General features: G+C 34.8%; 1 protein-coding gene across 2 annotated transcripts in view; it reads right to left on the bottom strand.

Moving 5' to 3' along the window:
• The window catches only part of DCBLD2 (discoidin, CUB and LCCL domain containing 2), a 99111-nt gene that overhangs the window by 70298 nt on the left and 5624 nt on the right, over positions 1 to 23189 (bottom strand). The window contains exon 2 of one of the 2 annotated variants that reach the window (XM_077118621.1): positions 12319 to 12546. In XM_077118621.1, the coding sequence (XP_076974736.1) occupies positions 12319 to 12546 (228 nt within the window). Of the gene's footprint in view, positions 1 to 12318; positions 12547 to 23189 lie in introns of those variants that run through there. The other variant, XM_077118622.1, reaches the window with a different exon arrangement.

The following is a 23189-nucleotide window of genomic DNA, read 5'->3' as shown; positions in this document are numbered from 1 at the left end:
CAAAACGTAGGGAAGCATGGTTCAGGATCATCCTTTGGGCAATGGTTTCTTAGCCTTCACACCCAAAGCAAAAGCTGCAAAAGAAAAACTACATAAATAGGACTTCATAAAAATTTAAAACTTTTGTGCATCAAAGACTTTATCATAAAAGTGAAAAGATAATCTACTCAGTTGGAGAATATATTTTGAAACTACATATCTGATAAGGTTTAAAAAAGAAATTCTACAATTCAACAATAAAAAAACAGACAGCCCAATTAAAAAATTAATGGGCAAAAGACTTGAATGGGCATTTCTCCAAAGAGGATATACAAATGACTAAAAAGCACATGAAAAGAAGCTCAACATCATTAGCTATTAGGGAAATGCAAAGCAAAACAACAATGAGAAATCATTTCACACCCACTAGAAAGGCTACTATTAAAAGAACAGAAAATTACAACTGTTGGAGAGGATGTGGAGAAACAGGAAAATTCATTCAGCATTGATAGCAATGTAAAATGGTATAGCTGTTTTGGAAGACAGTTTAACAGTTCCTCAGAAAGCTGAAAATACAATTACTGCATGATCCAGTCATCCCTCTGAAAGGTATGTACCCAAAAGAATTGAAAACAGGGACTTCAACAGATATTTGTGCATCAAAGTTCACAGCAGAATTATTCACAATTGTCAAAAGATGGACGCAAGACCAAAGTGTCCATCAACAGACGACCAGATGAACAAAATGTGCTGTGACATACACAAGAGAATATTATTCAGAATTAAGAAAAATGGAGGGTGGGTGGTTCAGCAGGCAGAGTTCTTGCCTGCCATGCTGGAGACCGGGTTCAATTCCCAGTGCCTGCCCATGCAAAGAAAAGAAATGGAGTTCTAGTTCCCGTAACATGGATGAACACTGAAGATAACAAGTTGAGTGAAAATAGGTCAGACATAAAAGGACAAATATTGTATGATCTTACTGATTTGAAACAGTTAAAACACACAAACTCAAAGAGTCAGAATGTAGAATAGAGGTTACCAGGGGACAGGCTGGGAGTAGGGAATGAGGAGTTAATGCTTAATTTGTAAAAAATTTCTATTTGGGTTGCTTATAAAGTTTCGATAATGCTTGGCAGTAATGGTAGCACAACACTGTGGGTCTATTTAATAGCACTGAATTATATATCTGAATGTGGTTAAAAGTGGAAATTTTCAGTCATACATATGTTACTAGAATAAAAATTAAGATAAAAAGATATAAAGAAAATCTATGGACATCCAGACACTATTAACTAAAAAGTTAAGGAGCTCAAAAAAAAAAAAAAGAGTTAAAGAGCTCAGTAAACTATCTAACCTGAAGGACAACTTGAGTACACCAAATTTCCAGCAAGCACAAACAACTTAACTAATGTTTTTTTTCTTTTAAAACCCGTGCCTGGAAGTGCCAAGATGGGACATTATTGGATTGCTATCCGAATCTCTACTTTCCCAGTTATAATTCTAAGACCCAAATAAAACATCTTTATTACCTTGGGAAAAAAAAAAGGATATGATTGGGAGACCACCAGCAAAAAGACTGACAGCAAACATTTCATATGTTTAATTGTAGCTCTAAAAAAGTTAGAGATGAGGTTGAGGAACAAGATGCTATGTAGGCTATACTTTATGAGTTTATGTTCTAACAGAGTAGAAATCGGGAAGAAAAAGGAAGGGAAAAGAGGAGAGTAGAATAGTCCACTGAATATTATACAGACAACAGGAAAGAGTTAAAAGATACCATTAAAAATGTACAAACCAGGTAGTAAAAGATTACATATGAAAACGAGACACTAGGCATCAAACAAAGGCATACACTGAAAGAAAACTAGAACAATATATAAATCTAACTAAATACCACAAGAAGTTTAAAAAATAGAAAGAAAATAAGCGTAAGGTAGAGAAAAAGAAAAAGAGCAAATATAACGTACATAATTATAAAATAATGGTATCTCAGACAAAACCTATCAGGCTTATAAATAAATGTGAATAAATTTAACCATACTATTAATAAATATTTTCAATTTGGTTGATAATACAATTTGTATATATACTTTTATACATATATAGTTATATATATATATTCATATATACTTTTTTTTATTAAAAAAACACTAACCAAATGATTCAGAAAGATTAACACTAAAGGGATGGGCAAAGAAAAGTATTCCAGGCAAATAGAAAAAATAAGAAATAAGGGGGAGTGAAATTGATGTCAAAGGATAATAAAACCAAAAAGTACAAAACATCACAAAGGAGGAGTTTTTAATACTAAAACAACAATTCAAAATTAAGATATTATAATTATAAATGTCTATGAAACAACAGAGCAATCTCCTTTATAATAATCCTAAGACATGCAGTTAAGGAAACAAACTCTAATCACAGGAGACTTTAACACATATCTTTCAATATAAGACAGAGCAAACAGATAAGAAGTAAGAATATAGAAGACCTAAATGGCATAATCAATAAGGTATATATTTAGAGGTATATAAAAATTAACCTCTTGATAACCTTCTTAAGCACACATGGGATATTCACAAAAATTGATCACATATTAAGCTACAAAGAAAATATCAGCAAGTTCCATAAAGTTGAAATATTACAACGTTCTTTGATCACAATGAAATAAAACTAAAAACTATTGGCAATAACAAAGAAAGGTCCTTCTAACTGGAAATAGACATTTGATTAAAAAATTATTGAGTAAAAAGGAATACTAACCAAAAATCAAAGGATAAAAATAAATTCCTAGCTAAAAGTTAGAAAATAAAGTTAGCCAAAAGAAAGCACTATGAAGTACATGCATATAAAAACAGAAATCAATAAAAGTAGAGAACAGAAAAAGAACAGATCTAATTACTAGATCAAAATCCATTTCTTGAATGAATTTAAAATAGACAAACCATGTAAACCAATTTAATCAAGGGGCAAAAAGGAGAAAACACAAATATACAAAATGAGAAATAACAAGTAGGAAATAACTATTGAGAAAAACACATTTAAACAACCACTGAAAATCCTGATTATATTTTGCAAACTTTAGTACAAGTAAATTAGAAATCCAAGATGAAATGGGTAATTTACTAGGCAAATACAGGTTATTAAAATTGAATCCACTAGTGACAGAGAGCTTAAACAGAACAAATTCTTTGTAGAAACAAAGAAAGTTACTGAGGAACTAATTATCAAAAAAAGCACCAGGCACAGATGGTTTCACAGACTGAAACTTTCGAAGACTAAAGATATTTTAAATGCTCTATAAACTGTTCCAAAGAATTGAAAAAGAGGAAAATTTAATCATTTTTGAAATGTAACATCAATACTTAAACCTGGTAAAGACAAAGCCAAAAGTTATAGATTAGTATAACTCACAATATTTATGCAAAAGTATTAAATAAAATATTAGGAAATGGAATACAATCCCACATTAAAAGATCAAGTGGTATTTATTTCAAGAAAGCAAAGGTGGTTCAATATTTGGAAATCCATTAATATAATACATCATCATAGATTTCAGGGTGAAATTATATAATTTTCTTTATAGATACTAAAAATGCCTTCTAACAAAATGCAATACCCTTTCCTGATAAAAACATTCAAGAAACTAGAGATCAAGGGATAATTTCTTAACATTTCCACTAAGATCAGGAACAAGGAAAATATGCCCATTATCTCCAAAGCAATTAAACAACAGAAATTGATCACAAGAAGTAAAACTATCTCTAGTTGTAGATGTGACAGTATGCCCAGAAATGCTTAGGAAGTAAATGATAAACTAACTGAAGCAATTAAAAAACAAATCTCAGTAAAGTAGCAAGACATAAAATCAACATACAGCAATCAACTATCTTTATATAAAACTAATAACCAATTAGAATATATAATGGTAAAAAAAATCCATTTACAATAGCAACAATGAAGATAAGATACTTAGGAATAATTTTTTATTAAAACAAAACCCTACAAAACAAAGTTTAAACACTGCTAGAAAGGCAACAAAAGTTGATTTTGAACCAGATGACTCAACATAATAAAGTTAATTTATAAACTTAACCTAATTTCTGTGAAAATATCAACAAGCTTTTTTATGACATTAGAAAAGGTGACACTAAACTTCATATAGATAAACAGGCAAGAATAGCCAGGAAAACACTCATGGAGAAAAAAAATCTATGAGGGGAGACTACCCCTATCTGATATAAAGCATACCACAAAGCTTCTATAATATATAACAAAGGTAGGTGGTAATTTCAAACCACTGGGGCAAAAACAGACTTTTTAATGCATGGTGCTGGGACAAGTTGTTATCATTTGCAAAATATACAATTAGATCCACACCTCATACCACATGAAAGAATAAACCCCAAACAGACAAAGGACCTAAACATAAAAATTAACCCATACTATAAATGTACTACAAGAAACTTGGGTAAATTTCTCTTAAACTGATATGCAGGGAGAAGCTTTCTAAGTATGATTCAAAATCCAGATGGAATAAAAGAAGACTGATAAATTAAAAAACTGATAAATCTAAAAGTCTGCATGACCAACAAAATAAAACACTATAAGCAAGCTCCAGAAAAAAAGTCAAAAGACAAAAGACAACTGACAAGCTAGGATAAATTATCTATAGCATTTATCAAATATAAGCAAATATTCCTTACATGTAACTAAAAATAACCCAAAAAACTGAGGGAAACAAAGACTAAAAATCTCGACAGAAAAATGGACAAAAACATGAACAGACAAAAAATATAAAACTAAACTTTTAAGTATATAAAAAAAGTTCAGTCTCACTAATAGTAAGAAAAATGCAAGTTAAAACTCACTTATTAATTGGCAAAAATTAAAAGGCATGAGAAAACACGGTTGGCAAGGCTGTGGAGAAAAAGGCACTCTCATGTACTGATGGTGGAAATAAAATTGGTACAACCCCTTATAGAGGGGAATTTGGAAGTATCTAACAACAAAATATATATATATTTCAAATATATATAAATATACATATTTACCATTTGACCCAGCAATCCTACTTTAGGAATTTACCCTGAAGATACACCTCCAAGAAACAAAAACATATACTCACAGTTATTCATTGTAGCACTTTTTATAAGTATAAAATACTGTATTGGAAAACAACTTATAGTTTATATATAAAAGGGCAGTTAAAGAAACTATAGTACATTCAAGACTATGGAGTTTTATGTAGCTATAAAAAGAATGAGGAATATCTCTATGTGGAGTGATTTCCAGGCTATATTATTAAATGAGAAATAAAAGCCAAGTACAAAAGAATATCTATAGCAGTTAGATTTTACATTAACAGGGGAAACAAGAAAATATACATTATTATTGTGCCAAAGAAACACAGAAAGAATAAACTAAAACTAATGAAATGGGTTACGTATAGGGTATGAGTAGAGATGCCGTGAAAAGAATAGAAGAAATAGAGTATGGTGGGAGGAATATCACTTATCTGAACATCCTTTTCGTACAGTGTTAACTTTGAGAAACATGTAAATGTTTCATGTTCTAAAAAACAACAAAAAATAAGAATGGGGGGGGGGTAGTGATCCTAACATGGAGTACAAACAGTAGCAAAAGAACCAAACCGTATTTCAGATGCAATCACACTGAAGGATAGGGAGTAGCTGAGGTAGAAATAATAAAAAATTTAAAAATTTTTATAAAAAATAAAATAAATTTTCTAACACAGTATTTAGACTTTATGTCCTTAAGTTAAGAGTCTAAACAAATTAACAGGAGAATTAGAGAATCTCAACATGAAATTTAAATCTCTAAGCCTATTAAAGGCATGGGTTAACAATTCTGAAACCCCTTTCTGTACATTTTGGACTGAACAAGTAAGTATATATATATATATATAGTGCTAGATTTCTCACTGTCAGGGAAGTTAGAAATATGAAAAAGGGAAGGACAGAATGAAACATGGTGTTGGAATAGAATTACAGGTATCAGAAGAAGAAAATTCAAACACAGAAGGAAGGATGAAATTGGAAAACAATATTTGGGCAAGCGTAACTGGTTTAGATAAGAATTGTTATAGATGCTAAAGCTAGTGGGTGTAAGTTTAATGAATAACAGACATTATCTCAAAGAATCCCTTAGGACATTTACCAATTACAAAGAATAACATAACTATAGTAGAGAAACCTGGGAAATAATACCTTAGCCAAGATATCAAAAATAACATCACTGGTAATGGGACAACAAATCAGCATCACATGTCTGATATGCTGGAAAGGGAAGTACTCAGCATCGCTTATGGTGTTTCTACCAAAAGTCAAAGCCTGAATCTCATCATAAGGAAAATCATATGACACCAAATTAAGGTACATTATATAAAATAACTGGCCCTTATACTTAAAAAATGTCAACATCCTGAAACAAAGATAGACCGAGGATCTGTCCTTTTAATCTCCAGAGTTATGAAGACTTAAACAAAAACGGTGGCAACTGAATGCAACATATAAACTAAGATTTTCTTATGCTATAAAGAACATTATTTGGATAAATGGAGAAATGTAAGGCCTGTAGCTTAGTACTACTGTATCAATGATGATTTCTTTATTTTGATAATTGTTCTATACTTACATAAATGAATGGCTTTATTTTTAGTAAATAAATACTGAAGTACACAGGGGTAAAGAGACATCATGTCTACAACTGACTCAATCAGTTGAGGAAAAAAATGGGGTGGCGGGGGGCAGAAGGAGGGAAAGGGAGAGAAAGAAAGCAAATGTGGCAAAATGTTAATATTTAGGAAATCTGGGTGAAAGATGTATTCTTGGAAATTTTCTCTAAGTCTGAAATTACAACAAAATAAATAGCTAAAAGGATTTTTTAAATATTCATTAAAAAGTTGCCAGTGTCAAGTTGGGGTGGGAGAACTGTATTGCAAACAATTAAGCTTAAGTAAACAATAAAGTATTTATTACTCTAAGAGGCTGTAGTTCAGAGTACGGCTTTTGCTAAAAGCCAAACCTCAATTCAAGAGACCCAACTTGCCTGTGTGATTTCGGACTAGTCACACACGTATCTTTTCTGATTGTTTGCTTCCTTATCTATCATATGAAAATGATCTATAGGACTGTTTAGGATTCAAGGAAATTCAGCACAATGAAGGTGCTTATAAGCATAAGTATAAGCACTGAGAGATACCAATTCCAGAGCCAGACTGCTTAAGTATGAATCAGTTTAGCCATTAACTAGTGGTGTGACCTTGGGCAAATTAAGTAATATCTCTGTGACTCAGTTTGCTCACCCACAAATGTCAGTAATAACAATAACTATCTGAAGGTTCTTCTGATGATTAAAATTAATGAAAAAAAGTGCTTTCAATGGTATCTGGCAAATAGCAAGTACAGTATATGGGTTATTTATTATTATTATTAACCAGGGCCTGCACTGCTGAGCTATTTCACAAAGTTTTCCGAAAGTTTAGCAATTTAGAAAGTAAAATTATATAAAATTATAATAAAGTTATGCTTATTAATACATATTACATCTTTTCCTAAGAGAAAATGATATAACTATTACTGTCAAGTTAACCAAAAGCAGTTAATAAACTGTAATGAGTTTATGACAAAAAAATGGTCGTTGAAAAACCATTATCCCTTTCATTTCCATTTATTGATTACTCCATAATCCTATCCCCTCAAAAAAAGTCTCCCAAATTAACACCTATATGTATAAAATCCAGAACCTAAGCTTTTATACCAAAATATGAATTCTTTCTATGGGGAAATGTGACTTTTTGAGCCTGCCTCTTTTCTTTTTAACTTTTTTTATTTTATAGTATAACATATATACAAAGCAAAGAAATAAAAATTAGTTTTCAAAGCACTCTTCAACAAGTAGTTACAGGACAGATCTCAGAGTTTGTCATGGGCTACCATATGATCCTCTCAGATATTTTTCCTTCTAGCTGCTCCAGAATATAGGAATTAGAAGGCATAAATATTTTTTCTCATCACAATCGACTTCGTTTTTCTTTGTGAAAAATAACAAATATACAAAAATGCAATAAATTTCAAAACACAGCACCACAATTAGTTGTAGAACATATTTCAGAGTTTGACATACGTTATAATTCTACAATTTTAGGTTTTTATTTTCAGTTGCTCTAAGATACTGGAGACTAAACAAGATATCAATTTATTGATTCAGCATTCACATTCATCCCAAATTATTCTGGGATGTATTGGGACATCACATTAACCTGTATAAACCAACAAGATCTCACTCCCTATTCAAGTTTCTATGTAATTATGGTGTCTGAATAAACTGATTATACAAGTTAACCCTATCTTCGCTGTATAACTCCACCATCACCTTTGATCTTTCTATCCCTCTTTTTAGTGGCATTTGGGCTACAGCCATTCTAAATCTTTCATGTTGGAAGGGTCTGTCAATAACATGGGGCAAGGAGATGGAACTACCTGATGTTCTAGAAAGGCTGGGCCCTCTAGCTTTCAGGACTTATCTGGACCAGGGACCCATTTGAAGTTTGTAGGTTTTTGGAAAGTTACACTAGTGCATGGAACCCTTTTGGAATCTTATATATTGCCCCAGGTTTTCTTTAGGATTGGCTGGAATGGTCCTGGTTGGGGGTTGGCAGGTTATAGGCAGCAAGGTCTAACTGAAGCTTGCATAAGAGCGACCTCCAGAGCAGCCTCTTGACTCTATTTGAACTTTCTCTGCCACTGATACTTTATTAGTTACACTTCTTTCCCCTCTTTTGATCAGGATGGAATTGTTGGTCCCACGGTTCCAGGGCCAGATTCATCCCTGGCAGTCATCTCCCATGTCACTAGGGAAACTTTCATCCCTGGATGTCATGTTCCACGGAGCTGGGAGGGCAATGATTTCACTTGCAGAGTTGGGTTTAGAGAGAGTGAAGCCACATCTGAGCAACAATAGAGGTTGTCCAGAAGTAATTTTTAGGCCTGCCTCTTTTCTGAAGGGGCACTGAGAAATAAGATAGGCTTACCTAGGAAAAAGGTGATTATCACTGAACTCTTGATGCCCACAGTGTATCTGCTTCTATCTTGTACTTCACGCAGGTCTAAGTTAACCAGAACATGAAATAGAGACGTTTACTTATTTCTTTGCTATACATTAGAAGACTTCATTTCTTTGTGATATATCAGGAAATCTTACCTTTCTATCACTAGCCATAAACTGCTCTCAAAATGGAGGACCAGTGGGCAAATGGTATAGATGGTGATTGGGGGCCAAACTAAAATCCAACAGGAACCCTGGACCTTTTGTAGCTTTTTTGCTTACCCATGTGAAGAGAGAATAAGGAGAAAGCAAAAACAATGGAAATAAAGAGATTTATTAAATACCGACTATACTCCAAGCACTGCAAAGTATTATTTCATTTCATCCTCATATGATACAGATGATGTCTTTGAAGCCCAGGATGGCTTAGTGCCTTCTAGAAAGGACTCTCAGTAAGCAATTCCTGGGAACTAGGACTAGAACTGGTGAATGGCTTAAAACCTATGCTCAAAAGGCTCCCATGTTACTATTCTCTCCAGTATCACTGTCAAGTTTTATTGACCTAAAGATACAGTGCTTTTGCCTTCTTTTATTTAAAAACAAAAACAAAATCTTTTCATTATGGAAAATTTCAAAATTCCAAAGAAGTATCATTTCATTATTCAGCCTCACCAATTTACCATTATTGTTTCACCTATCCTTCTCCCTATTTGGTCCTTAAATATTTAAAAATAAATCCCAGAGGGCATTTCAATTGAACTTCAGAATGTGTCTTTAGTTAATTAGAACTGAATTTTAATAACATTACTACACTTAAAGCAATCATTCTTTGCTATCATTGAATATCCAATTCCTATTAGAATTTCTCTGTTTTACTATCTTTTTGCAGTTGGTTAGTTTGAATCAAGATCTATCTAAACAAGGTCTACACATGACTTTTGGAAGATATGCTTCTTAACCTGTAATAGTTCCCTCTTACTCCAAGAGATGGTACTCACTACTACATCACCTCAGGAGGCACTTAATATCCAACTGTCTTCTATCATGCTAAGGTAATAGTGTTTCTCAGACAATTTGAGCTCCTAAGAGCTTATCAAACACTATATATTTATGCTAATATGCAAGTGGTGACTACCATACCAGGTTAATCAAGAACTGAGAGGCAATGGGGTTATCAATCAGCAGCCAGGGAAGCAGGACAGGAATTTGTCCTCTGGCAGACAACGGTCCAAAAAAGTAAGAGGAGATGAAGGATTTGGCTAGAGAATAGAGAAGAGGCCACAGGATAAGAATAGTATGCTTAGTTAAATAGGATGTTGGGTTCCAATTAGAGTTGTGAAAGAAATTTTACATATTTGTACTAAGAAATGCATCCAAACAAACTCAGAGACAATACAAGTTCTTTTTTTAATGCAATTTTATTGAGATATTTTTACACACCATATAATCATCCAAAGTGTACCATCAATGGTTTACAGAATCATCATATAGTTGTGGGTTTGAACATTTTCATTTCTCAAAAAAAATACATATAAGAATAAAAATTTAAAAAACCCCAAAACATCCCATACCTCTTTATTAATTATTTATTTTTGGCCTTATTATTTTTTAGCTATCTGTTCATACACTGGTTAAAAGGAATGTCAGCCACAAAGTTTTCACCGTTACATGGTCACATTGTAAGGGCTATATAGTTATACCATCTTCAAGAATGAAGGCTCCTGGAATACAGTTCAACAGTTTCAGTATTCCCTTCTAGCTATCCTAATGTACTAAAACCTAAAAAGGGATATTTACATAATGCATAACAATAACATCCAGAATGATCTCTTGCCCCTATGAGATCCCTCAGCCACTGAAACTTGATTTTGTTTCATTTCTCTTCTCCATCTTGGTCAAGAAAGCTTTCTCAGTCCCATGCTGCCAGCGGCAGGCTCATACCCAGGAGCCACATCCTAAATAATGGGGGAAAGCAGTGGGTTCACCTGCCAAGTTGGCTTTGAAAGAGAGGCCACATCTGAGGAACGAGGCTCTCTGGGAGTGACTCTTACGCATAATTATAAGTAGTCTTAGCTTCTCCTCTGCAGGAGTGCTTTCATAAGGGCAAGACAGGAGACTAAGGGCTCGGCCTAGTAAATTGGAAGTCCCCAAAGCTTGCAAGAATATCTGGAATTTCCCAGATGGTGAAGTTTAATATTTCCACAGTTTTTCCCAGTCCCTCAAAGAAGCTTTGCAAATACTTTTTAAATCTCTGCCCAAATTACTCTGGGATGTATTGGAACATCACACTAACCTGTATAAACCAACAAGATCTCACTCCCTATTCAAGCGTCTATGTAATTATGGTGTTCAAATAAACTGATTATACAAGTTAAATGAGACAGGGTGCTACAGAAAATTTAAAATTTGCAATACAAGAGTTATTGATTTCATGACATTAGTCTCACAATTTTTTTACCTTTCTTCCTTAAGAGAAAGGTACTGATTTCTAAGTCAATGGTTCTCAACCACGGCTGCATAGAAGACTCTCCTGAGAAGCTTTTAAAACATTGAGCCTGGGTCTCACCCAATCAATTGATTAAATTGATCTACAATGGGGACCAGGTATAGTAATTTTTAAGTTTTCCCAGTTGAACTCTAATACGCAGCTGTAATTGAGAACCACTGTTCTTAAGAAGAAATAACTAAACAAGTAAGGGATAATAAAAACAGCAGCTACCAGCTGTTAAACACTTACATATTTTGTTCCAGGCACTGTTCTCAGAATTTACATGTGCTACTTCATTCCCTACTTTACAGGTGAGATAAAAGAGAGGTCAACTAATTTCCCCAAGGTCACACAGCAAGCTAACAGCAGAGATGGGATTCAATCCCAGGCAGTTTGGATCTGAAGTCCATGACCTTAACTGCCATGCTAGATTGCCACCTAAACATGAATTTATACTTGTAGTCTTTAATTGCAAATACAATGACCAAAGAGTAATATTAAAAATAAGATCACTTTCTCCCTCTTAGAAACATTACAATGGCATCTTGTCTAAAGGTAACCAACAAAACAATCTAATTAGAAAAGAAAATAAACAAAGTAAACAGTCAAGAATCTTCCTTTCCCAAAAGAGGATTCAAATTTGAGAGTTTCACAGGTTTTCAATAATTCCCATACATTCCCTTATATAATATTAAAAGTTAAGTATCAGAAATTGCTTTGGTTTTAAAACTTGAGGCAATGACATATTAAACATAGATTTATAAGAAAAGAAAATTTCCTACCTATTTCAGTCCTGCTGACTCCAATTCCATTATAGATTCTCAAGTAATTAAAATGACAAGAATCAAAATCTTCAATGTCAAAGTCACCAAATTTGATGCGCACTCTCTCTCCCATCTTTACTCGGATCTCCCATTTACATACGGTGCTGTTAGGGTAGGTCTGTGGGTAGTTTATGGATGAAAGAGTTCCACTTTCAGGTCCTAGTACAGTGTGCCCACATCCATCACCTTTAAAAAAAAGTTTAAAGAAATATCATCTTTAACTTATAAATTACTGAGATTTTTTGGTGACGATTTTAAATATATATGACACTAGATACTTTATACTACCAATACTTTCCTTGCACAAGATAAAAGAAATGACACAGCTTATAGTCTTCTATTATAGGAGCCAAGAGAAGCCAAGTTGGGCCAAAATAATCAATGATTACCTTTATAATTTCAAAGAATTTTTCCATCTGAATAGGTAGAAATAAGCATAACTTAACAAGAGTTAAATATACATACATATAAATGATATAGCCAATCTTTAAAAGATTATCAATTTAAAATAATTTGTTCAAAAGTATATGTGGGTGGTACAATGGCGGCTCAGCGGCGAATTCTCGCCTGCCATGCCAGAGACCTCAGTTAGATTCCTGGAGCCAGTCCATGCCAAAAAAATAGTAAATACGAAACAAAAAAGTATGCAACCAATTTCAACTATTCATTTACTATTATCTCAACCCCCTTTTAAAATTTCTGTAGGAATCTAAATGATTTCTAAAAACCTACTTATCTCTAAAGATCATGTAAGATTACTGACCATATTACAGATTATAAGGCATTCCTTCTCAAAGGTGTTAAAGCAACATTTAAAGAAGTTTAACTTTATATCCACTGTAATTTGACTTTTTAGTCATTTTTTTTCCTATGAAGGATGGGAAAAAGTAAAAGTTTAATGGCTTATTAAAGATTACAAAAAATGACCTTACTATCTTGGTAGCTGCATTATTTGCCCTAGAGATTTTTTTTCAGCAACTGGATATGGAAACTGAGGTAATTTAATATCTTGTTTCTAAAAGTCAAATATTTACATCCTTTCTTTTACCATAAAGTCTGTTTATCTAGCAACTAGAAGGCAACATATAACATTCATTTAGAAGTTTTAGCATTCTGTAATAATGGGATTCAAATGAATTTCTTTTTAACAGGAAAATAAAACATACTTTAAAATGATAGCAATTTTCTCTTTCAAAAGATATCACTGTGGCTCTGAAGTCAATTTTAAAAAAGGTCAATAATAGAAATCTGGCTTCCTAAACAAATATCTCTCATATATAACTTAACTTCTCATCAACATTAAACTTCAGGTATTTTTCCACATCTGCTTTCATTTCACACAAAAGGACCACTGTGTAGCAGTTCAATATGATAATAATAGTAGGCAGTACAAAATAAACATGCAGGCTTCTGTGTAATATACCCACCAATCTTTAGCAAATATAAAACTTAGAATGTTACATAATCAGCCAAGAAAAAGCAAAATTTCCCTGAAACTAGCAGGAAAATACCTTAAATATCTCTACTGGAGATCATCTAAATTAAAAATATAGGGATACAAAAACTTCCACTGTGAAAATAAATAAATTGTAATATAAATAACTTTTGAACAATTATTAACATTTTTCCTTAGAAGAAAAAAAAAACAACAATCCTGAGAGGTTCTAACATTATGAAACTAGTCTAAAATGTCCTCCTACTACTGAAAAAAAAATGGAAACCTGTTTTCTGGAGATGTATCAATCTTTAAAAAATAACCACTGAATAAAATAACAAAATATATAAATTTATATTCTTTAATAAATGGAAACTAAAGAAGCTATTCAAGTGATTCAAAATGTTTACAGTTTTCAGAGAGCCAAGAAGTTCATATTAATAGGCAGAATCTATGAGTTAATAATGGCAAACTATCATACTGAATTCATTTCCCATAGGGTGCTATTTAACTTAAGCTCTTGTCATTTAAAAATGAATTCCACAAAAAGTACAAGCAGAGTGCTAGGAGTAATTTTTAGATGTCTTTATGCTTACTTTTATGTTTGACTCCCAATAAATACACAAATGCTTCTTGGCCTTTCTTCTATAAAGCATAATTTCTATGTAAGTTAAAAAAATAAACAGTAACATGAAATATAGGACTTCTGCATGCATGCTGATGAAGAAAACAATTAAAATGGAGCTGTCTTTTTTTGAATCTTGTGTAGGGGGAGGGCACAAACAGGCCACCAGTAACGTGCCAAGAATGTTCTAAAATATGTGATGGAGTTCAGAGCTTTCTCCTCCAGCAAACGAGATGACATGCACCAGAAACTAAAGTAAAAGAAAGTCTCAAATATACCACAACATACAAACAAGTTAGAATGTTTCATATTTCAGAGACTATTTGATAAGTTTAACCTGACTAGATAATGGCTTAACTGGCTCCACCAAACACGAACTGCTACAGAGTATATGCTTGGAAATTATACATATTCCGGTTCCGCTGGGAAGGCCAGGCAAATATGCACATATTTACTGGGACAGCAGCTTTCAAATTTTATCTTGCTATTCCAAAGTAAGAAATGCATTTTACCCCATGTCCCTATACATTTTTCCAGTATATTCTTGGCCCATTAAGTTGAGTTCATGACCCACTTATGGGTCCCCACCTGCAGTGTGGCAAACATTAGACTAAGTATACAAAAGAAGACCTTGTCCTTCCTTTCATCCCCAAATTAGTAAATTCGTCTCCAGTTTATTTTCACAATTCTTAAAAGTAAAACCTATTTTCCCCAGATACTTAAAATAGGGCAAAATATTTAAAAGCAAAACTAAAATTAGGAAAATATTTTTATAAACAAGTCTCCTGGAGCACTTAGAGCAGTGGTTCTCAAATAGGGGTCAGCACAGGCGTCATTCTGCTTTCCACCTGGCAGTATCTGGGGAAATCACCGGTTGTCACAATTCTACGTGTATGTGTGGATGTTGCTGGCATCTAGCGGGAAGAGGTGAGAGATGCTACTTAACATCCTATAACACACAGGGTGGCCCTCACAACAAAGAATGATCCAGCTCAAAACAGCAACAGTGATGAGCTTGAGAAAACTGATTTAGAGCAAAGGCTAGGAAATCTCAGAGTGAAGATTGCTTTAGTTCTTGGCTAGGTGTAATCTGACCAAAAAGGGTAATGCTGTTCTGCTGACTAGTACAACACAGGGAATAATTCTCCCCCAAAGATCAATGGTTTTACTAAAGAATTTATATTCCTACTTCCCAATTTTTAGAGCAAGTAAATGGAATGCTTTTAAACTTTTTTTAAAAGTCCTTTCTATTAGTCTACAGCCCTCAAATGATGTTTTTCTGTGAGTCAAGAGTTCTCAACAGAGGAAAACGAAGAGCTAAAAGGGTCAGGAACAATGATTCTCAAATTTTCTGCTTAGCTCTGTACACTGGAATGCATACTTTGTACACCAAATCATGATCCACGCCCAGGCTACATCACTCACTTCTCATTTTCACAAGGAAAACTGACAGAAAGCATTAACTACTACTGGAAAAGTAACTTTCAAAGTTGATCATATCCAAGGACTAATTCACAGACTCCCAACACCAATTCCAACACCACCAATTAATTGTCCTTCTCCAATCCCTCCTCCTTAATTCCATCATCACCACCACTTCTCCTCCACCTTTTTCCAGATAACTTCTACCAGACTATAATTGACCATCAAGAGCAGAAGCCTGTAAAAGAGATTACTGAATTTTAACTTTATTTCACAGACAAAAAACACTGGAATTTGATCTTCCTGCACCATTATGTGGCAGCAGATTTATCTAGGGATTACCCATAGAACATGTGTTCATTTTCTCTGAAGAAGTATAAGGTTAGATGTGTTAAGCAAGATATTCTTCTAGGAAAAGAACTGGTTTTGCTATACTACTCTCCCTAGAGAAAACAACAGAAAGAACATTAAACATATCTAAATGGCAATCAATGCAACCAAAAATGCATGCTTATTTTGGGGTACTCTCAAATTCCAATTCAAGTGCATATATTTTTTTAAGTATGTACTCATGATGCGGATTACTTGTGACTCTCCAGCCACCCCCAGATTTTAGTCAGATTACTACTAATAAATTATATAACTTATTTTAGTACTGATTTTTAGTAATATGAACACTCTAGTGGCTTCTGAAAACACTCCCTTAACAACTGCAAACACTAACGCAGGACACTTGTACAAATATGCCAAAAATGTGGAGCAATGTAACTTTCATTACAATTATTAGAAACCACAATAAGTTTATACTTTTTCAATGAACTCGCAAGTATTTTTTTTTAATCACTGTGAACTGGTCAGTCTGATTGTATACCCTCTAAATGAGTATCACTTCAGTCATATCTCATAATATACCTGTCAGATCTTACTATAATCTGCAAAAAGAGGTGGGGCATTTAGGGAGTAGAGAAGTTATTCAAAAGTGTAAACTGCAATTGTTAATATGCCCTATTTCAAAAAGACGCAACAGGAATTTTTAATAAATTATTTAACATTGTAAATCCTTAGACCATAGATACTAAGTCAGTCCTATTATTGTAAGAATTTTTAAGTTGCATCACTAAAAATTTGAAACAGATAGTGCAGAGCAATATTAATTTCACTGCATTTTTAAAACACTGCATGAGATGGATTTGTATTGACATCCTAAAAAGACTCATTGCAGCAATTTTTTTAGGCAAAGGATAACGACCAGGTTTATTCTTTTTTCTTAAACCCAGACTCATCTTTGCACATGTGATAATTTACAATGCCGAACCACATGAAGGAATGTGAGATATATAAACCCTCTTCAACCCCTACTACACTTCACCTATAATATAATGGCTAAGCACAAGGGCTCTGAAGTCAGAAAATGAATTTAAATGCTATATCTACCACTCATATGATCTTGAGAAAGTTACTTACCACTGCTAAACTTCCGTTTTGCTAAACGCAAAATGGGAAAACAAACTGAATGAACTCTGTAAGGTTAGAATTAAATGAGAGAACATGTAGAAACACCTAGAGCCAAGTCTAGCCAATTATGTGCTTAATAAATGTTGGTGGGTGCTATTATCATCATAAAAGACCAAAAAAGGCTTTTGTCCATCATGTTGATCCAGTGCATTCAGCTACAACCTAGCTAAAATAAGAGAACAGCAGCCCATAGTTTAGAAATTAACAGCAGATTTGAAGCATCAGAAGTAGAGTCTTGTGGCAACTATAAATCCATGAGAAAGTAATTCTTACTAACAGCCTGTCCCAGTGGCCCCTACTTCACTTTAGTAACTCACTCTCAGAAACACAACCTGGACTTTGTTTTGCCATTATCAGAGACTACTCCCACCTCCGAAATCTTAGAAACATCTCACTCTTTGGTCACAGTTCCTTGGCCTTTCAACTCTCTTACACTTTCAGCTCAACATACTTTCTGTTTTTTTAATCTAGTAATCCTGGCCTAATTTCTTTCCCCACCTAGCCCAAACTCACGTCCAATGCGTTAACTACTCTTTCTGACCTCCCAGCCCCTAAATTATATGCCTGAACACCACCACTCCCACTCCATCCTAGATTAAATGATCTCTCTGGAGCTGAGCACTGCTGGAAAAACAAGATCACATTTCCCAGAGGAAGGGTGCATTAGAGAGTAATGGGTTCCAATCTCAGGTAGGCACTTAAAGCTACTCAATAGTCTCTTTTTCAGTGGTTCTCAAACTTTAGTCAAGATTAGAATCACCTAAAAGTTAATTAAACATTCTCAGGCCCCATCTCTTCTAATAAACGTGTCAGAAAAATTACCTGAAACTTAGATAAATATGTATTTTTAAAAGGTTAGCAGCATATCCTTTAAATGCCAATCAGAGCTAAAGCCACCCAATAATTATATGGCAAAGTACTTAGTTCCACTTGTTATTACTTACCACTGATTTAATCACTGATTAATCAGTGATTAATACCACTGATTAAAGGTCCCAGTCTTAGTGAATGAAGCTACATGTCAATGTGAAGATTTTTGCTTGGTAGAGATATATATAATTTCTGTGTAGTTGAAAAGGTAATACCAAAGGTCACAATTTATGGGCCTGTTGGACATTAACTAGTTTTGACCATTTAATTCAGCAGCCACGTCCTTCACTGTCTATAAACACCTAGCTTCTCAAGTACTCTTTGGACCAGTTCTAGCATCTTACTGTCTCATCTATTCCCTCGTTAATTAGTGAACTGAATAAAATCTCTGATGTGTATTCATCTTATAAAAGCCTGAGTCATGATTATGCCTTTTTGGGGGCAAACTATATCTTATCAGATACATCTCCAGTGGTAACCAGGATCTGTACTCTGATACACCTTAAAGCAATAAAACACACAAAATTCTACACTGTATCTCTCCATAGTCTTTCTCACTTTTCCTTTTTTTGAATAGAGATTTCTTCCAACAGTTGTCTATACTTGATGTCTTACTGCTGTGCCTCAGCAAGGCATATAAAGCCCATATAATATGGCTTCTGATTCCTTTTTCAGTCTCATCTCCTGACTTTCCCCCATAACCTCTCTGCTCCAGCTGTGGTGGAGCTCTCTCACCTCTGTGTAACGCACATGCTATTCCACTCTGTTAAGAATGCCTTTCATCCTCATCCTAGCAAACACCTATTCATATCAACTTTTTCATGAAATTTTTTGGAATCCTCTGATCTTTCTCCTCATTCCCATTATCATAATTTTAAGCATATTTGTGTCAGTTTACCATACCAAGTTGTAAATCTTTTAGGCAGGCAACACATTCTATTCATCTTTGTAGTCACAGAATAGTACAGAAATAGAATATACCAGGTTCTGAACACTGTTGAACTTAGAATATAATAAACCCAAACAAGCTATTAATTACGATAAGCAAGTGATATGACAGAATGTGCACAGGCTGTAGAGTAAGACTTGGATTTAAATTCTAACAATGCCAACTTTTGAGATCTTGGACACTAACCCTCAGTAAGATTCCATTTCCTCATCTGTACATGGAAATAATACTATTCATCTTGCAAGGTAATTGTGACAGTTCAATAAAAACTTATGAAAAATACAGTGGATACTTTATTATTCCTCCTTGTAGAAGACACTGCTCTCTAAAAGTTCCTTTATATTTCTTCCAGGAATTGTCCCATAGTTTCACCCAATTTTTTATATGACCTTGTGCGCCAACTGGCTCTAGTTAACTAGTCCACAGGTGGGTAGCGACACATGCTGGGTCAATGATTACCACCCCTCCAATTTCTGAACCTTGCATAATAAGGAAAATCCCTGAATTTCCAGTATTAAAACTTGGGGATTACAAGCGATCGTGATTTCTAACATGTAGAGAAAGCCAAACTGAGGCAAGAGAGAAGAATTAAGCAGAGTTTTTGGTGCCTGAGGTCAAACCGCATTCCTGCTTTCTTCTTGGCTTGTGTGGGTTTGGATCTTAGACTCCACAAGTTACCTCAGAATTCTTCCAATACTTTTTCCTTTTGCTTTAGGTTACTTTGATTTAGATTTCTATTTCCAATAAACCTCAGAGTCCTAACAAACATCCTTCCTCACCCATGCAATAGAATGCCTATTCTACATCTAGATTGCAAAGTTAGTTTCCAAGATCCAAAGAGTAACCAGAAACAAGGACATGCCAGGAAGAAAGAGAGAAACCATGAACCTGTAAATAAATGTTCTAAGGGTGGAGAGTAAAGAATATTGAAACACATGAATACGGAGAAAGTTGGAGAAAGAGCAGAGGTTAAAAGGTAAGGGGCAAAACCAGGACCAAGATTTTAGTTGGTCAGAGGCCAGTTAAGGACAAATTGTGTGAACTATAATCCTAACCGTGCCATTCCTCTATTGCATGTTCTGGCGCCTTTCATTGAACTAGGGTTGTATCCATAAGCAGAACTTCCTAAACAATAATAGGAAGCAAAAGGAAAGAAAAGCATTGGGTCTCAATAAAAAGCAAAGATATGACAGTGAAGATTTTAACTGCAGAGTTGGGAAAAGAAAAACAAAAATTTCATTAGTTAACCTATTGATTCACTGTTTGGACAAAAAATTCAATAATTACCCACATAGATTTGGCTCTGGCCCTTACACATTCTAAAAAGAGAGAATGGGTTATATAATTATAAACATTTACAGTGATAGTGGATCTCAAAAATCAATATGACTAGGATTTAAATACTGGTTTGCCTGAATCCAAAGCTTCTGTACCTTCAAAGATCACCAAAGCAAAAAATAATGAAGCCAGACAAAATTATCTTTCTCTCTCTCTCGCTCTCTCTCTGACACACACAGAAGGCTGACAGTTGAAATAACAGTTTCAGAAGTACAAAAGCTAGGCTTTAAGGGTTAAAAAGGAAGTTCATCATTTAACAAATATGTGCCGTGTGCCAGACACTAAGAAAATGTACAGTACAGATAGATGCAGTCTACTTTTTAGAAAGCTCATCACTGAATAAAGCAGAGATATAAGGTAGCTGGAAGCCAGCAGGAGAAAAGAAAGACACGTAAGGCAGTGCTGGTCTCAGTATGTTTCCAGATACAGAGTAAGAGGCACTATCGAAGCTTACAGCATACTAAAACAAGGCTTATGTTCCCTGGCGGAGCAATGATATGGGCAAGGTGGGTGAGTCGATTTCAGAAAGGAGGAAAGGTAGGGCAGGAGGCAAAGTCACATGGTGCAAGGATGAGGAGTAGGGCAGGAATTCAGTCTACAAAGGGATAATTAAAATGCTGCTGCTGAACCGTAATCACCATATGAGATTTGATTAGACAGTTCTAATTTATACTTGATCTAATTACAATGACCACATGACTTTCTCCAATAACCTGGAGCTATCCAGAACTAGAGTAAGCAAATAGTGAGGAATGGCACATAGACTTAATTTGGAATTTTCAAGAACCAGGTGAAAAGTATCACAAACGATGGCTCCTGGTGCCATGGCTGGGTAAAGAGACAAGTAAACCTTGAGATGGACAGGGTGAAAGGGAGGAATCCAAGGTTGATGCCATGTCAAATGGCTCAGGTACAAACTTCTTAATCTGCCCCTCAATGGAAAGTCCTCCACAATACCCCCACTGACATTCCCAGCCTTCATTTCTCAGTGCTCTCTTTTGACACCAGATTATTGCAGCTAGCTGAAAAACCCCCAGGTGAGTAAAAAGAAGGCAACTACTAGAACCAAAACCAAAGGGATTTTTCTAATGCTAGAAGTGGCCATTCAAATCAGAATTTGAAAGAAAAGGCAAGGGAGTGGTCTGGCATTGATACAGGCTGTCATTGGTCTTAAAGAAGATCTATCTGATAGACCTGGCAAAGCAGGGTTTCTAAGAAGCTATGTCTGCTTTCAGAATTCCAAATGTGAATGAGGAGGGCTCTCACTGTCACAGGAGTATAGTAAAAGGGTCAAGTTCCTGTGAAGAGGGCAGCTGGAAAAGGCTGGGCAGATTGATAGGTCCTGAGCAAGTAGGAGAGGGCTATATTCAGCCCAGACTCTTGAACCAGAGGCTAACTGTGGAGATTAGAGAAAGAACAGTAGTATGAAGGGCATGCAGGTGCCTGAGAATTAACAACAAATAATATGCTTAGGGTAGCAGACTCACTCCAGAAATGGAATTCTTAATGTTTACTGAACAACAGACAGCATGCTAAGTATTAGAAGTAAGAAAATGAATAAAACTCTCTTTGCTGCCAAATACTTGAAATGTGATTAATGAAAGAACAGAAATAACTGTCACGTACAACCTGGAAAACAGGTGTGTGGTGATAGAGAACTTTTTACAGAGGGGGTTATATTCTAGCAAGGTTTTGAAGGACGAGTAGGAGTTTACCAAGTAGAGAAGAAAAAAAGAAAGGTCATTCCAGGTAGAGGAAAGTGCCTGTGTAAAGGGATCAGTGTATCAGACAAGGCGAAAAGGTATGAAAGGACATCGGATATTAGAGGAATCAAAAGAAGCTCAGTATAAAGTGTGAGGGGGTCTGGCATGAGATTAGGTTAGAGAGGAAGGGAGAGACCAGATCACGAAAAAAGTTACATATATAATATGCAAAGAAGTCCGGCTTATATCTTACAGGTGATGAAGGCGCTGCTGGCTACACTATGGAAGTATTAACATAGCTCCAAGAGGGCAGTATCTGTGGCTGGCCCACAAGTAACAAGAAAAAAAAAACAAAAACAAATATTTGCCCAATGATTAGGCAGAGTGCAGGGCACCGGGCTCAAGAAGGAAGCACTGGGTGGGACCAGAGGCTGAGATGGTTGCTAGTCATAGAAACATGACAGATTTTCCTGATTCCTTGCTATTTACATGTTGTGTTTTACTCCTCAAATGTCTGTCATTCCTGTCAATTAGAAACCTATGAATCTTTCAAAGCCCACTGACCTAAAACCACTTTATGAATAATGCTTCTCCTGCTTCCCCAGGTGTTATGAGGTCTCCCTCCTTTAAAAACCCATAGCACTCTGATCCTTCCTTGGTAATGTTTACATATATTCCAACTTGCAGATAATTACTGCTTCAACTGGACTGTAGGTTCTCTGAAGACAATGACAATGTTCTACTCTTCCAGGACCATACTGACCTATGCGCATGCTCTCTAGGAGCTCATGATTAGTACCCCTTCAAACTGATAGTTCTTAATGAGAGAATGGTAAAGAGTACCAGAATCTTCTCTTTGATCCAAAGCAATTCAGTTCTGACAAGAAACTTGCATGTCCCTACTCAACAAAAGCCTTACAGATAACTCTGGACCCACTCTCCTTACAAAGACGTTGAGGAAGCTTCCAACCA

Source organism: Tamandua tetradactyla, chromosome 10 (genome assembly GCF_023851605.1).
Source record: "Tamandua tetradactyla isolate mTamTet1 chromosome 10, mTamTet1.pri, whole genome shotgun sequence".
NCBI lineage: Eukaryota > Metazoa > Chordata > Mammalia > Pilosa > Myrmecophagidae > Tamandua > Tamandua tetradactyla.
The sequence above is the reverse complement of the archived record's forward strand: the minus strand, read 5'-3'. Positions and strand labels throughout refer to the sequence as shown.